At 42.2% G+C, this 16,304-nt stretch overlaps 1 protein-coding gene across 1 annotated transcript in view; it reads right to left on the minus strand.

Moving 5' to 3' along the window:
* slc8a4a (solute carrier family 8 member 4a) overlaps positions 1-16,304 on the minus strand; it is a 90,348-nt gene that overhangs the window by 42,868 nt on the left and 31,176 nt on the right. Inside the window, exons 3-4 of the mRNA XM_056261961.1 lie at positions 4,396-5,755; positions 3,162-3,676 (exon numbers count right to left, since the gene is read on the minus strand). Of these exons, the coding sequence (XP_056117936.1) occupies positions 3,162-3,676; positions 4,396-5,697 (1,817 nt within the window). The 5' untranslated portion in view covers positions 5,698-5,755. The remainder of the gene's footprint in view (positions 1-3,161; positions 3,677-4,395; positions 5,756-16,304) is intronic.

The raw sequence follows: 16,304 nt of genomic DNA on the forward strand, positions 1-16,304 counted from the left end.
GTTCCCTCTCGGAACCTCTTTCCTGCCTACAGCCTGGTTTTGCCTATCAGGGGGACCATATGCTCCCCTCATTGAGAGTCACTGTGAGCACGCGGACTCCTGAGTCTGGTCAGACGGTCGTAGGCCTCTTGCGAGGCCTCCCAGTTAGATCAGTCCTTAGGCCTTCACAGGCCTCCTCAGTGTTTTGAAACACAGACACTGGGTTGATCCGTGGATCGAGTAGAGAAACTCCCCTCGCTAGCAAGGGTTGGAAAGCACTATGCTGAGTCATATTCTCCGGGATATCCCGCTTCTGAGATCCGAGCCGAGCGGTTCACTGCCAGCTTTGCAGTCCCTCGGGTTGGATGCCTTACCTAAGGCAAGTGTCCAGAGGCTCTGGCCAGACTAAGTGTCTATGCTCTGACGCCAGGTCAGGCCGTCCTGGTGGGATTTCGGGGTAAGTACGTCCCCCTAAATAGTGATTGGCTGGGGTTCCTTCGGGTTCCCTAGCCACATTCCCTAGAAGGGACCCCTTCTAATTGAAGTTGTGGTCCTAGGCCTTTGAGCAGGCCCAGGTAGCCCTTTCATTTAACTATGTTTATGGAGGTTTTCCTGTGAGGCTTATAGCTTGGGCTATGACCGTAGGGAATGATGTCACTGACAGATGTGTGACCTGAGGGTGAGTGGTTCTAGCATTTCATTTGAATTTGCTGGTTTGGACAGTTGTCACTGCCTGAGGGCATGCACTCCCCTCAGCATGGCGGAGTGGGTATTTCGTTCCCCATAGCGTCGATGACGTATTGTTGAGTTCCCTTCGAAAGGGAACGTCTCAGGTTACGACTGTAACCTCTGTTCCCTGAGAACAGGGAACGAGACAATACGTCTCCCTGCCATGCCTCGGGGCTTGCCTACCGTACAGTCCCTTCAGACGATAAGGTGATTTGTCATGTTTGCAAGGCGCCCTTATATACTTCCAGGTCGCACGTTAATCATTCACGTTAATGATTCACGGGCTGTCGCCGGTCAATGTGATTGACGTGATTTGAAAGTGATTTCAGACACCTGTCACGCCTGAGGCGTTCCCCCCATAACGTCGATGACGTATTGTCTCGTTCCCTGTTCTCAGGGAACAGAGGTTACAGTCGTAATCTGAGACGTTTTATCCTCTTTGTCGTCATAGTTCCCCACTTTGAAAAACGAGTCGTTTGCTGAGCCTGGTGTCAATAAAAGCTTTTATTGGACTAACAAGGACGTTTTCAGTTCTGAAACTTACAGGATATTCTTATAATATGATGACCTCTTAGATGTCAAAAGCTCAAGGAAAATTTGATTTTTCAGTTCATCACCCCTTTAAAGGTGCAGAATGTAATATTGACAGCTAGTGGTTGAAATGAGTACTGCAGTCCAAATTCAAAACATTGGATAGGGTTGTTTCTCCCGCCCCCTTCTCGATGCTCACACTCGTTGCCAGTTTGAGAATATGCAACAAGAACAAGCGCAAAAATGGAAGGCGACGAGCCGTACACTGTGATTTTGGCCGCGATTTGGCCGTCTGAGACAAATTTAGCAAATCAGAAAAGAATCCTCTGATCCTAGGCTAAAATCTGAAGTCTTTGAACGTTAGTTTGACATGTTCACCGACAGCCGATTAATGACCGTTGCGATAAAATTTGATCTCCGACGAAATTCTGGCAGTGTCAGAAGATTTGACTCACAGTCCTGCAGTGTGGCTTCTCCTAAGACGACCGTCAAACTGTCTTCGTTTTTCAAGACAAGCCGTGACCAAAATTAACATTACAGATTTCTTTGTAGCCACCATTACTATCCCGCGTGTAACACAGCTCACATCACCGAACATGTTATTGATTGATGATTGATTGAACTCCGGACAAGTTTTCTTGCGTGCATCCGTTTTTAACGCATCTTGATTTCTGAATGAAAGGGCCCTTCACAATAGATGATGCTTTACAATGAACTCTTAGAGAATTACAGATGGCAATTTATCTGTTAAATAAAATACCTTACTCACCTGTTGAGTGATAAAAACGCCATCTCCACGTTGCTTTTACAATATTTAAAGTTTCCACCAGTTTGACCCCTTCAGGTTGATTCGCTGTTGTGAATACGGATGTCGATTTACATAAATTCCCATAATCGATCATTGTTTAAATAACGATCAATTAATCGATAAATGACTACCACAAAATAGGCGTTGCTTTAAACCTTAGAAGCAGGGCTTTGCGGTGAATATGGGAACATGACCATCACTTAACAAGTGCTTTTAAGTTTGCTGACATTAGAAGTGCTCTATTTTCATAACGTGAAAAAAATAACTGCATTACATGAAAAAGTGATCTGTAAATTTATCGTACATAACAGATGACTTGTGCCACATATCGGTGAAAGGTCTCAACTAGCAGAATATAACGGTATAGTTTGGTCTCTAACTGAAACAAATATGCCTAAGTATTTGTATTAAAAAGTGTCGCAGATGCACATGTAAACAGTATGTATACACAATTTGTGCCACGTTTTTGTTTGTAACTTCGCAAAACATTAGTAAACATAGTAGATCGCATACCGTTACTTAGAGTCTCAAACAAGCCTAAACACAAGATAAGACAATGCGTAGAACACAGAGTGACATGACATGCTACTGACACGCTGGAGGTATGCTCCAATCGGACACTGTTTTACAGCTGGAGTGCGCTTGGATTGGTTTGATTGCTCAGTTTGACAGGTCTTATTACCTACAATTATTCAACCTTTTATTTATCGTTAGCATCCCTAGTTGTGAACATAATGGGTGGGCATCACTGCTCGTTTAGGCTAATGTCTCCTCTAAGGTGACTTTTCACCTGTATTTCACTATTGAATGCCAAAACACAATTTTAAGATGTAGTTTGTCCAAGATCTAATGTTCTGTCTTAAAAATACTTAAAAGTATGTACTTTCCCATCTCTAGTGATTAGAAGTATGCAAATTTGGATGCAGCCATGAGCTGACAAGGATGACTTGATTCAATTTTGCCTATTCGAGGACACAAACATATGCTCTCTGCAAACATCTGGTTCAATCAGTGTTGGCAGTGACAAAGAGCATCTTGTCTCCTTGAAATCCTCCTGTGCACACTTATGAAAAACATATTCAGGGTTGTAAGTCCCAAAAAATATTTAACTTACATGGTCTCATCATTGAGGAACTCCAGTTTGCCAGCCACCTCTTCATAGTCTTCTCCAGCTTTGGCGGTACCCTCTGTAGTGTGGAACGGTACTGCCACCTTCCCCCTCGCTCCAGATGTTCTGTGCACCTTCACCTGCATGATGCCCACGCTTTCACTCACTCGTGTGGCATTGTTCTCGAACGTAAAGATACCCGCGTGGTCATCATCGTAAATGGTCACCGTGCCAGTGTGCGCATTACCCAAGGCAGCTTTGGGAGGAACGTGGCTGGACCCTGTAATGCTGTTGCCTGGAGACACCGCATTAGGGTCAAGGATGGAGACCTCGGCACGGTGGACTACTCGAGGGTTGCTGAGATGTACGTAGAAATGCTCATCTTCCTCGAATATGTCATCGTCAATCACGCCGACTGTCAGCTCCTTCACCGTCTCACCCGGTTTAAAGACCAGAGTGCCCTCAGCGAATTCATAGTCTGATCCTGCGTTAGCAGTGCCATCCTCTGTGCGATAGTCAACCTAGATACAGGACCAGTTGTCATACAGCTATATATTTTTTTATATTCAGAAGAGTGACAATATACAGTGAGTAATAATAATTCTCATACATACAGTGTTAAAATGTAGATTTTAAGAGAGGATGTGTGGTAAATAAATTCCACAAATAACAACAAAAAAGGTTTTAAGCCAGTTATTTATATCTTTAGCTGTAGTGTATCAGTAGGAAATATCAGTTAACATTCCTTTTGCCATTAATTGTAATAATCCAGTGAGTCTTATTATTAATCATATCACATAATAATAACAACATGATATACATTTTTATCATTATGTTGTGTGTTATATTTAATAATAATAATAATAAATGTTGTTATTATTAGTCAAATAAAATAACATAATTATTTTTTATTTATAATTATTATGTGTTGTTAATACTAATATTATAGTATATTTTGACCTCTTATCAAAATCACATAAAATAATTGAATATAACTTGAACTTCACAATTGAAAGGTTAATATAATAAAATGAGCTAATCTGAAGTCTGTTAATATAGTGTCATTAAATTGCTTGTCTCCTAAGTGCTGTAATTATTTAAAATAGCTCTGAGAGTACATCCTCGCTGCTGGGACTCGTGTAGGTTTCTGGCCTCAAAATTATATCACATCCATATAATTAAAGTACAATAACAGCAATATAATCACAGTACTGTTGTGTATAGACAGTGGAATCATTACCTTAACAGTGCAGCCACTGTCTCCACCATGTCGGGTCACGGAGAGCTTTAAGGAGCCGCAGTTCTCAAAGCATTGATAATGGGAGGGCTCAAACTCCAGGTAGATGGTGTGAGGGTCCTCTTCCTGGGGATTAGCCTCATGGCAGCTCACCACCTTCCTGGCCTGGTCTGCAGCATGCTTCTTCAGAATGTTCCCTGCTCCGATCATCATGCGAGTGGCCTGGATGCGATAGAAAGCTCGACTCTTCTGCTGTTGCACCAGCACTTGGTAGTTTGCCATCTCGATCAGCTGCTCCATGTCCTTCTCCGGGTGTCTCTGCTTGAGATCCTTCAACGTACGAGCCATCTCCCTCCTGGCCTCCTCTTCCTCCCCTCCACCACCTCCTTCCTCCACACCAGCCAGCATGCCATCAAGTGACTCCTTGTGGTGGGAATTGGCACCTTGACCGTCCATCTCCATATCCATCTTGCTGAACATGCCGTCACCCTCCGTCTCAATGATGATGCCGCGGTTCTTGTCAGCGCGGTAGCGCTTGTGGACGTATTTGTAAAAGAGCAAGCGACGGTCTGCGATCCAGGCTTGAAGCACACAGATCGGAAAGAAGAGAAACGTAAGGACGGCCTCCCAGACTTCCACCACACCAGGAGAGAAGACAGACAGGATCAAGTACAGCCAAATGTAGGCGAAAATGCTCCAGGCTGCCGTCACAAAGAAGACCCTCAAGTGCTTGATTTTTCGCACCTCACCGTCTGGGACCACGTAAACACAGATAGCGATGATGATAAACATGTTGAAGGCAGCGCTGCCCACAATTGTGCTCGGGCCCAGGTTACCAGCCTCAAACTTGTGTCCGCAGACCTCAATCACGGATAACAGGATCTCAGGTGCCGACGATCCCAAAGCCATGAGGGTCAGGTTGGACACGGTCTCGTTCCAGATGCGCACGGTTGCTGTGGTGGTCTCACCGTTGGGTTTCTTGATTGTTATCTCTTTCTCTTGAGATGTAATCACCTCGATGGATGACATGAACCGGTCTGCGATGATGGACATGCCTAAGAACATGTAGATGAGGGCCACAAAGTAGACAATGGCACGTGCCACCTTGTCGCCCACTGAGGGGTTCTGGGGGTTCCACACCGGCAGGACGACGCCCTCAGAGCAGCTGTCCTCCCCTGAACAGTTTCCTGTGCTGCTGTGGGATGTGTCGCCACTGGCCTGAGAGAGATGAGTGAGGCCCGAGAGGAAGATCAGGAGGAGGAGAGAGAAAAGGCAAGGAGTTGACGGAAGGCGCAAATGAAGCATGGTGGAAGTGTAGTGGTAACTGTCTCCACCAGTCACAGAGTTGACGATCAATAAACCTCTGAAACACACAAAAGAAACAGAATATTCACTTTCGGTGAGAATGATCATTTAAAAAAGGACATGTTAAGTGTATCTAAATGTGACATATTAATAAAAGTTTTAATGATTCAAGCAACTCCTGAAACACAGATATAGTTCAGGGTCATGCAGGGAGAATGAGGTTTGCTGTTTGTTGCAAACAGGGTTTCTGACAGCACAAGACAGCTTGCGTCATGGTGAACTCTTAGAGAGTGTACATCTGCACAAGCTAGCCAACTCTATAAACAATATGATAATTCCTGACAAACTGTACACATCTGTTTTGGATGTGTTTTGCAAAGCATTTTCTTGATTTTTACAAGAAAGGAAAACATTACAAAAACACAACAATACCTCATTTAATGTAGAAATCAGACCTAATCCATTTTGCTCACACAGTCTTTAAGTTTAGTAGATGAGTCACATGTGAATAATGTGTGAATAATCAGTTTCCAAGTTAAATATAAAATAAATGTTGTTGGCCTGCTATATCAAATAATTCACAATGGTATTTTTAATTAACGTTTTGATTTTTTTCCGATTTAAATCTGGTCTGCTTTTACTATTTTCTGCTTTCTCGCATGTGCTCTTTCTCTCATGCAATGATCAAGGCCACCACTTCAATGATCATATATAGACCTTCCACAAATTAAGACATATACAAGCAAAAAACTGTTTGACTGCTTTATTGACAAAAAGGCATTTGATGGCGGCCATGCGCGTTGAGTGCGTGAGATCCCATTTCGTGTGGCGGTGTGCACAGCATTTTTGTAACTTTGCGCTTTTAACTTTTAAAATTGTTGTTTTATACACATGTTCTTATATCCATATATTGTCAGGGTTCTGTCACTTCTGTCTAGTTTATTCTTAGTTTTGTGACAGAGCCCTGACACTACTGTCTTGTCTCGTCTTCTGTCCATGTGAATTGTCTTGTGTGCGGGGCATGGTGTTCGGATCCCGGCACTTCTGTCTAGTTTGGTTTCGGTTCTGTGTCGGGATTCGGACATTCATGCTCCGTGTGTTTTGTCTTTTGTTGTGAGCGCAGGAGAACAAGCATGAATGTCCAAATCCCGACGAACCGAAACCAAACTAGACAGAAGCGCTGGGATCCGAACACCATGCCCCGTCTTGGTGTGTGAGTGTGCGATTTCGAGTTAACTTGAAGTTAACTTCAAGTACGCTCTTCTGTCCATGTGTGTTTTGTGTAGCATGCGGTTTATGTTTACATTCATTTTATTAATGGGCGCCTTTCAAGATACTCAATGACACCATACAAACAATAAAACACATGAACAATGAATATAAACATGAATTTTTTTTATTATATAAAACACACAAAGGCTATGTCAATCAGAATAAGCTAATCTAAAAAAAAATGATTTTAAAGACATGATTTAAAAATAGAAAGACTAGAACCATTTCGTATGTCTTGAGGTAAGGTGTTCCACAGACTCGGAGCAGTACAAATAAAAGCTCTTCATCCCATGGTGGTCAAACCTACAGATGGTATAACTAGAGTCGTAGTAGAAGAAGACCTAAGAGTGATGTAGGTGAATAGGTGGGTGAATAAAGTAGTTCACACAAATATGAAGGTGCTATATTATGGAAAGCCTTATAAGTGAAAAGTAAAATTTGCATTGAATGAATGCAATATGTTTTGTTTGAGCACATGGCTTGTGATTGTTTTCACTGGCCATGTGCTTGTGTTTTAGTCATGTTTGGTGTGAGCACATGGCTTGTCATTTATGTAATTTATGGCTTGCCATGTGCTCTCATGTCTATTGTCTAACCCAGCCCATCTTGTTACCTGATTATTAATTAATTTGCCCCACCTGTCCTCCCTCGTTACCTGCCTTGTTTGCTCCCTATTTATTCTCCTTGTGTTTACAGTCCTGTGCCAATCGTGTTCATATGTACACCATCTATGGTCCAGTCCAGTCCAGTCTAGTCCAGTCCAGTCCAGTCCAGTCCAGTCCAGTCCAGTCCAGTCCAGTCCAGTCCAGTCCAGTCCAGTCCAGTCCAGTCCAGTCCTCCCCCTCGGGGTAGTTTATGTTTTGTTTTATTTTATTATCACTAAAAAGCCCATCACTTCTCCATGTTGAGTCCTCGCTTCACCCCTTCACCCTACCCTGACATATATTTGTCTAATGTCACAAAGACATATCTAATGTCACAAAGAATAATCTCAAGATTAACACATTTCTGATTTGGTTCTAATTGGTAGTGTGGGTTTGGAGAAGTGTAATAAAAACAAACATTGTCACGTGTGTACATTACTTCTTACAGCTGCTTCCTGATGGTTTAGAGGACAATTACTCCGAGTTGCCCCCTATCGTTTCAAAGAATAGTACAACTGTGAGCACGTCAAGTATAAACGCCTCGCGCCTTTGGGGAGGAGACCGCACAGTCAGCAGAGGTTCGTGGTGTGGAGCAGGCAAAAGTACCAACAAGGCTTAAGTCACACATTCGTATCTCTGGCTGCTTGGAGATATATGAGATCATCTTCCGCTAAGACGATGTGTGATGATGCCTGGGTTGTCACGCAAAGTCTAGGTCACATCCAGGTCATTAATGTGACATAGGATAATCTTTGTTAGCTTATATGTGAGAAAGGTCAGACCCCACATTGCTCCTTTGAAAATGCAGATATGCACATGATGCAGACATGCATGGCTCAAACTAGGGCTGTCTATTTAACATAAGTTAATTTAGTGAAAGATAAAAAAAAAAAACGGAATTAATCATGCCCCCTGACATGTGCATAAATTACAAATATATTGAAATAGAAAAGAATTATTTTAAATTGTAATATTTCGCAATCCTTTTTGACTTCTTTCAAAAACATTATAAAATCTTAACAACCTCAAACCTTTGAACGCCAGTGTAAAATTTTATGGCACAAATATATTCAAAATGCACATATAATATACACAAAAGGTGTTTACATTTCTAAAGCTATGCATATCTAAATACACTTCATGTGCTGCCAATACATCCATATTTTATGTTCAGAGCATATCCAAACATACAAAAATATAAACATTTAATTCAAATACCTATGAATACAAATGAGATAAAGCTGTAAAAACAGTTTAAAACAAATTAAAACACAGCAACCAAAGATGTCCATTTAGAGCATGTTTACTTACCAACAACCTAAGACTTATGGAAATAAGACAAAAAATATAATATTTAAGATAAATACATAATAAGAGAGTTCTAAAGCCACTATATGCAATTTCCGTTTAATGCATTCCTCTACCACAATATTGTAACATAATTTATTTATCTTCATTTAAGACCTTTCTTAACAAATATTGCTATATGTGATTAACTAAGATTTATTCATTGCCATATGACACATTCAACTGACATTTTTAATCATTTGACAGCCCTGACACTGACACTCAAACATTATATGGCACGTCTCAGCACTGCCTTAACGCTTTGATGACATTAGCGTGTTCACCAACCCTACTCCTTATGCACTTCCCTGGGCACAAATCATGCACTTGGCATCAAGCACGCTCCCCACTATTGCCACACACGATGCCAGGCCTATAAATAGCACTGAGGCTGTTTCCTGAGTCCTTAGCATGAGCTCTCAGCCAACGGTGCCTATCAAGAGTGAGGGCTTATCTCGCACACCATTTGGACTGTATCTTATTAATTTCCCATGAGAGAGCATACAAGCAAGCAAATGTGAGAGGCAGAACAGAACAGAGCACTGTATGGCAGTGTATACCATCCTGCAGGCAGAGTGTTCGAGGGATCTACAATTGATGGACAAATCAATCAAGAGGCTGATTGCATTAATTGGCATATGCGGAGCATCCACACCACAGCAGCATGGCTAGTGCGGGCCGCAAGGCAAAAGGAGCAGTGAGCAGCACTACAAAGCCCTCAGTTATATGAGCAACCCTGAGGATAAGGAACACATAACCCAGTATGAGCTACTGTTGACAGCCTAGAGGATTCATGCACACTCAGAGGAAAAGAGCACACATGGATTACGATACCATGATAATGTATGGTTTCTGATGCCTCAAAATATTGCCTCATTTAATAAGGTTTCCGGTTTTAAAGTATGCTTTGTTTTAGGTGCTGGTCCCCAAACCGACTGAGTGTGTAGCCCAGTCTTATCTAAAAATGCAGTGTTTAGCTCTCTGGCTTTTATGATCTGCTGTGCGCAGTCTACTGGGGATTCATTCCACCTGTGAATCTAGCTGTGGCCAATTCCCATAATAACAAGACAGCTCTCCATATGTCTGCCCTGACACTCTATCTGCACACGCACTATGAACACACTATGTCACACTTGTGGGAAGTTATAAATGATTAAAAAAGCTCATCGGGGTCTTTCAGCTTATGGTTTATCAATATGACATGTGCAAGACTACTGTACTGAATGTCAACACTGCTGGGATTCAGCTACAGGTAATCACTGATGTTTTGACCACTTATACGATAGCAAGTGTGATAATGCTTTTTATACAACAATTCAATAAACAAGAAGTTCATATTGTGTAACTGACATTTCAGACACAATATTTGTAGTTACATTGTCTATATTTGGTCAGCCAAGGAAAATCATTCAAAACAGCAGAAACAACTGACATGTCTCTGGGAAACACACGGTAGTGGAGTAGAACAAGTTGATTATGTAAATGATACAATGACTCAATTATAACAACAGCCACATTATCAGTCCCTAAATGAATCAGTGTTTGAACAAATCAGTTGTGTAAATGATTCTGTGACTTACTTAGTGAATCAGTAGGTTTGGACAAAAGACTCTCTTTATGACTAAGGGTGTGTTCACACTTGTAGATCGGTTTGCTTGGTTCGTTTGGTCTGGACCAAAAAAAAAACATTTAGTCCTGGTCCGCTTAGTGTACAGATTGGCATTTTTATCACCGAACTAAAAGATACCAAACCTAAAGTCATAGGGATATGTTCACAACCTGATTGGTCGGCTTTTATGACATATTGCCTATTTTGAGATGGAATTTGCAGAACATCCAAAACTATGCTGCGTGCTGGGATAAATGTGCTAGTTGTATGTGCGTATCTTGCATATGATGGCATTTTGACCTGCTGAGAACGTCTCAGGTTACGTATGTAACCCTTGTTCCCTGAGAAGGAACGAGATGCTGCGTTGAGACGTGGTGGGAACGCCCTGCGTGATTGCGTTGTGAAGCACGTGTAAAATCAGTCCAATGGAAAGACGGGACGTCATAGGTGACGTCATAGACCAGGAAACTATAAAGCACCCCTGAAATCAGACCGCGACAGCTTCTGAAAGGCATGAAGCAAGTCGATCAGGGCATGCAGGAAGTATGGCAGGAGAACACAGCGTCTCGTTCTCTCTCAGAGAACCAGGGTTACATACGTAACCTGAGACGTTCCCTTTCAAAGGAACTCGAGCTGCGTTGAGACGCGGTGGGAACCCCATACCCACTACGCCATAGTGACAAATGCCCGTTCTGTGTGAAGTCCTTGCACACACTAAGAAGCAAGCAACCTAGCCCCAGGAGTGGAGAGGTCTAGGTCATAAAACCTGACACGAGTGGAGAGGTCTAGGTCATAAAACCTGACACATGTATGCAGTGAGGACCAGCCTGCCGCATTACAAACATCATGAAGGGAAACACCCGAAATTAAAGCCATAGAGGCAGCCATACTCCTTGTAGAATGGGCCCGCACAGCCATAGGTGAACGCTTCATAAGCCAATGAGATAGCCTCAACTATCCACTTGCTCATTACCTGTTTAGATGCAGGGCAACCTTTCTTGAGTGACCCAAAGCAGACAAATAACTGCTCAGATTTATGCCACAGGGCAGCTCTGTGAACGTAAGCATCCAATGCCCGAACTGGACATAACAGATTAAGTTCTTCCTGATCTGGGGTATTAAAAGGTGGAGGATAAAAGGCCTGCACTATTGGGCCCGCAACATTAGTTGGGACCTTAGGAATGTAACCCGGTCTAGGGTAAAGAAATGCCTTCACCATACCAGGTGCAAATTCCAGGCATGAAGGAGCAACCGACAGGGCTTGCAAATCTCCAATTCTCTTAATAGACGAAATAGCGAGAAGAAATAAAGTTTTTAAAGTGAGGAACTTTTCTGAAACCTCTTCGATGGGCTTGAAGGGAGCCAAAGCCAGACCCTCAAGTACAATGGCCAAATCCCAAGCCGGTGCTCTAGAGTGCAGTGCAGGTCTCAACCTCAATGTACCACGGAGAAAACGAATAATCAGAGGATCTCTCCCAAGAGAAGTACCCCTCAGAGGGGTGTGGTAGGCCGATATAGTCGCCATGTATACCTTTAAGTTCGATTACATGATAGAAAGTCTAAGGCCTTCAAAAGCCGTACAGCAAACCCATCTAATCTGGTGCCTATTACACGACAAACTAAGATTACTGTGGGGACAAAAAGTAAGACTGTTAAGTTAGCACTATTAAACATCTGCTCACTTAAAAATAAATCACTTCTAGTCAACGATTTAATAACCACATACAACCTGGATTTTATGTTTCTAAATGAAACCTGGCTAGAAGACAGCTTCAGTGCAACAGTCCTCAATGAAACATCTCCTCCTAACTTTACTTTTATGAGTGTCTGCAGAGCTGTAAGGAGAGGTGGAGGAGTAGCTGCTCTTTTTAAGGATGTCTATCAATGTAAACAAATATCATTTGGTAATTACCCGTCTTTCGAATATCTGGGTATTGTGTTAAAAGGCGTTCCACGCATTTTACTTATTATTCTTTACAGGCCTCCAAAATACTCTTCAGCCTTTGATGAGGACTTTACAGAACTGTTATCAACCATTTCCTCAGAGTTTGACTGTTTTGCGATTGCTGGAGATTTTAACATCCACATAGATAATACAGAAACCAATATGGCAAAAGAAATCAAAACTGTTTTAAAAACTTTTGATCTGATTCAGCATGTACACGGACCCACACACAGTCGTGGACACACTCTAGATTTACTTATCAGTAAGGGTCTAAACATTTCATCGATTGTTATTAAGGATGTAGCACTGTCTGATCATTTCTGTATTTTCTTTGATATATTGATCTCTCCTGCCATTGAAGCTAGATCTGTGTCTGTCAAGAAGAGATGCATAAATGAGAACACTAGTGTACTATTTATGAAGGCTATATCTTCAACACCAAGCATATCTGCTGACTCTGTTGATTTTCTCCTTGATTCTTTTAACTCAAAAGTTAAAAGTGTAATTGATGATATTGCTCCTGTGAAAGTCAGGAAGAGTGGTAGACAAAAAGCACCTTGGAGAAACTTAACAGCTGTGCAAAATATGAAAAGACAATGCAGAAAAACAGAGCGCATGTGGCGGAAGACCAAACTTGTAGTCCATTATAACATCTACAAAGACACCATCCATGCTTTCAATATGGAACTAGGCAAAGCTAGACAGACTTTCTTCTCAAATATTATAAACAGCAACTTAAACAACACACGCACTCTTTTTGCTACTGTAGAGAGACTGACAAACCCCCCAAGCCAGATTCCCAATGAATTGCTCTCAGACAGAAAGTGCAGGGAGTTTGCTTCGTTCTTCTCTGAGAAAATCAATAATATCAGAAAGGTGATCAGCACATCATTGAGCTGCACTGGGGTCAGACAGATCAGACCACAACCTGAGAAAGCAGCTACTATGTCTGATTTTGATGAAATTGATGGCAAAATTTTAGAAGAAACCGTACAGCACCTTAAAACATCAACCTGCGCCCTTGACGCACTTCCCACATCTTTCTTCAAAAGTGTGTTAAACTGTTTAGAAGCTGATCTCCTAGAAGTGGTAAATGCCTCACTTATCTCTGGGAATTTTCCAAACTCCCTGAAAACTGCAGTTGTCAAGCCCCTCCTGAAAAAGAGCAATCTGGATAAGACCATATTAAGCAACTATAGACCGATCTCAAATCTTCCTTTCATAGGCAAGATCATTGAAAAAGTTGTCTTCAATCAGCTGAACAAATTCTTAATCTCGAATGGATACTTTGACAATTTTCAATCTGGTTTCAGATCGCATCACAGCACAGAGACAGCGCTCATAAAGATAATAAATGATATTCGCTTAAACACTGATAACGGCAAATTATCAGTGCTGGTACTACTCGACCTCAGTGCTGCATTTGACACTGTCGATCACGACATACTTCTTGACAGGCTGGAAAACTGGGTGGGGCTTTCTGGGATAGTCCTAAAATGGTTCAGGTCATACTTAGAAGGGAGAGGTTATTATGTGAGTATAGGAGACCATAAGTCTGAGTGGACATCCATGACATGCGGAGTCCCTCAAGGCTCAATTCTTGCGCCACTCCTATTCAACCTGTACATGCTCCCAATGAGCCAAATAATGAGAAAGAACCGAATCTCTTACCACAGCTATGCAGACGACACACAGCTCTACTTAGCCCTATCGCCTAACGACTACAGCCCCATTGACTCCCTGTGCCAATGCATTGAGGAAGTAAACAATTGGATGTGCCAAAACTTTCTTCAGTTAAACAAAGACAAAACTGAAGTCATTGCGTTTGGCAACAAAGATGAAGTTCTCAAGGTGAATGCATACCTTGACGCTAGGGGTCTAACAACTAAAAATCAAGTGAGGAATCTGGGTGTGTCTCTAGAGTCAGACCTTAGTTTCAGTAGTCATATCAAATCAATAACTAAATCAGCATACTATCATCTGAAAAATATTGCAAGAATTAGATGCTTTGTTTCCAGTCAAGACTTAGAGAAACTTGTGCATGCTTTCATCACTAGCAGGGTGGATTATTGTAATGGACTCCTCACTGGCCTTCCTAAAAAGACCATAAGACAGTTGCAGCTCATACAGAACGCTGCTGCCAGGATTCTGAGCAGAACCAGAAAATATGAACACATCACACCAGTCCTCAGGTCTTTACACTGGCTCCCAGTTACATTTAGGATTGATTTTAAAGTATTATTACTGGTATATAAATCATTTAATGGCCTAGGACCTAAATACATTGCAGATATGCTCACTGAATATAAACCCAACAGATCACTCAGATCATTAGGATCACATCAGCTAGAAATACCAAGGGTTCACTCTAAGCATGGCGAGTCTGCTTTTAGCTACTATGCCAGCCGCAGCTGGAACCAGCTTCCAGAGGAGATCAGATGTGCTCCTACAGTAGTCACATTCAAATCCAGACTCAAGACACTTCTGTTTAGCTATGCATTTACTGAATGAGCACTGTGCCACTGTGTCCGACTGTTTGTACTGTATTTTATTTTATTTTTATTCTAAACTGCTTTAATTATTCTTATTTCTTTTGATTATTTTAATCTCTTTATTCTTAACTGTTTTAATTATTCCTATTTCTTTAGATTTTTTTTATGTAAAGCACTTTGAATTGCCATTGTGTATGAAATGTGCTATATAAATAAACTTGCCTTGCCTTGCCTTGCCTTGCCTTGCCTTAAGGTAGAAGGAGATAATCCAGCAGAGAAACGGTCTTGCAAGAAATCAAGAACTGTACCAACAGGGCAGTTAACAGGATCTAGGACTAGGTGACGTTCACCACACCAGGTGGAGAATAATTTCCATTTCAATGCATATAGTTTTCTCGTGGAAGGTGCTCTGGGTTAGAGAATGGTCTCAACGACCTCAGTCGAGAGACCGGATTCTATGAGCCGAGCCCCCTCAGAGGCCAGGCCCACAGTTTACACAACTCCGGATGAGGGTGAAATATCATGCCCCCTGCTTGGGACAGTAGGTCCCTCCTGACCGGAATCTCCAGGGGAGAGCCGTCTAGAAGGGACACTAAGTCCGAGAACCAAACTCGGGTCGGCCAGTAAGGGGCTACAAGTAGCAGATGGGCCCCTTCCCGGCGAACCCTCTCCAGAACCCCCGGAAGCATGGATATCGGGGGGAATGTGTACAGGTGCAGCCTCGGCCACACCTGCACCATCGTATCCAGTCCGAGAGGAGCTGGGTGCGTAAGGGAGAACCACATGGGACAATGGGTTGAATCTGATGATGCGAAAAGGTCGACTTGAGCTTGACCAAACCTCTCCCAAAGGAGCTCCACCACCTCGCGGTGAAGTCTCCACTCCCCGGGCCTCAGCCCCTGTCTCGACAGGATATTCGCTCCCAAATTCTGATGCCCCGGAATATATACTGCCCTGAGTGACAGCAATTTCCCCTGGGCCTATAGGGATCTCCCAGTCACGTGACCCCTCAGCCATTTTGACGGAATACATCCGTCGGCTACTCATAGATCCATTGCAGTGGGTAATATATTATTAGTATATTATACTAATAATATAATTATTTGTATATTATTATACTAATAATATAATTATTAGTATAATTAGCCTAAATATTGCAATACTTTGCGCTATACAGTATTGATATAATTGCATGCGCAAAATCATGGTGCAAAATATCTCGATAGCTACTGAACAGAACCGATTTTTTTCCCCACCACATCATGTCATCGCACTTATTATTAGCATCACAAAAATAA

This window comes from Rhinichthys klamathensis, unplaced genomic scaffold (genome assembly GCF_029890125.1).
Source record: "Rhinichthys klamathensis goyatoka isolate OS25496 unplaced genomic scaffold, OSU_Roscu_1.1 h1tg000191l_1, whole genome shotgun sequence".
In the NCBI taxonomy this organism is placed as follows: domain Eukaryota; kingdom Metazoa; phylum Chordata; class Actinopteri; order Cypriniformes; family Leuciscidae; genus Rhinichthys; species Rhinichthys klamathensis.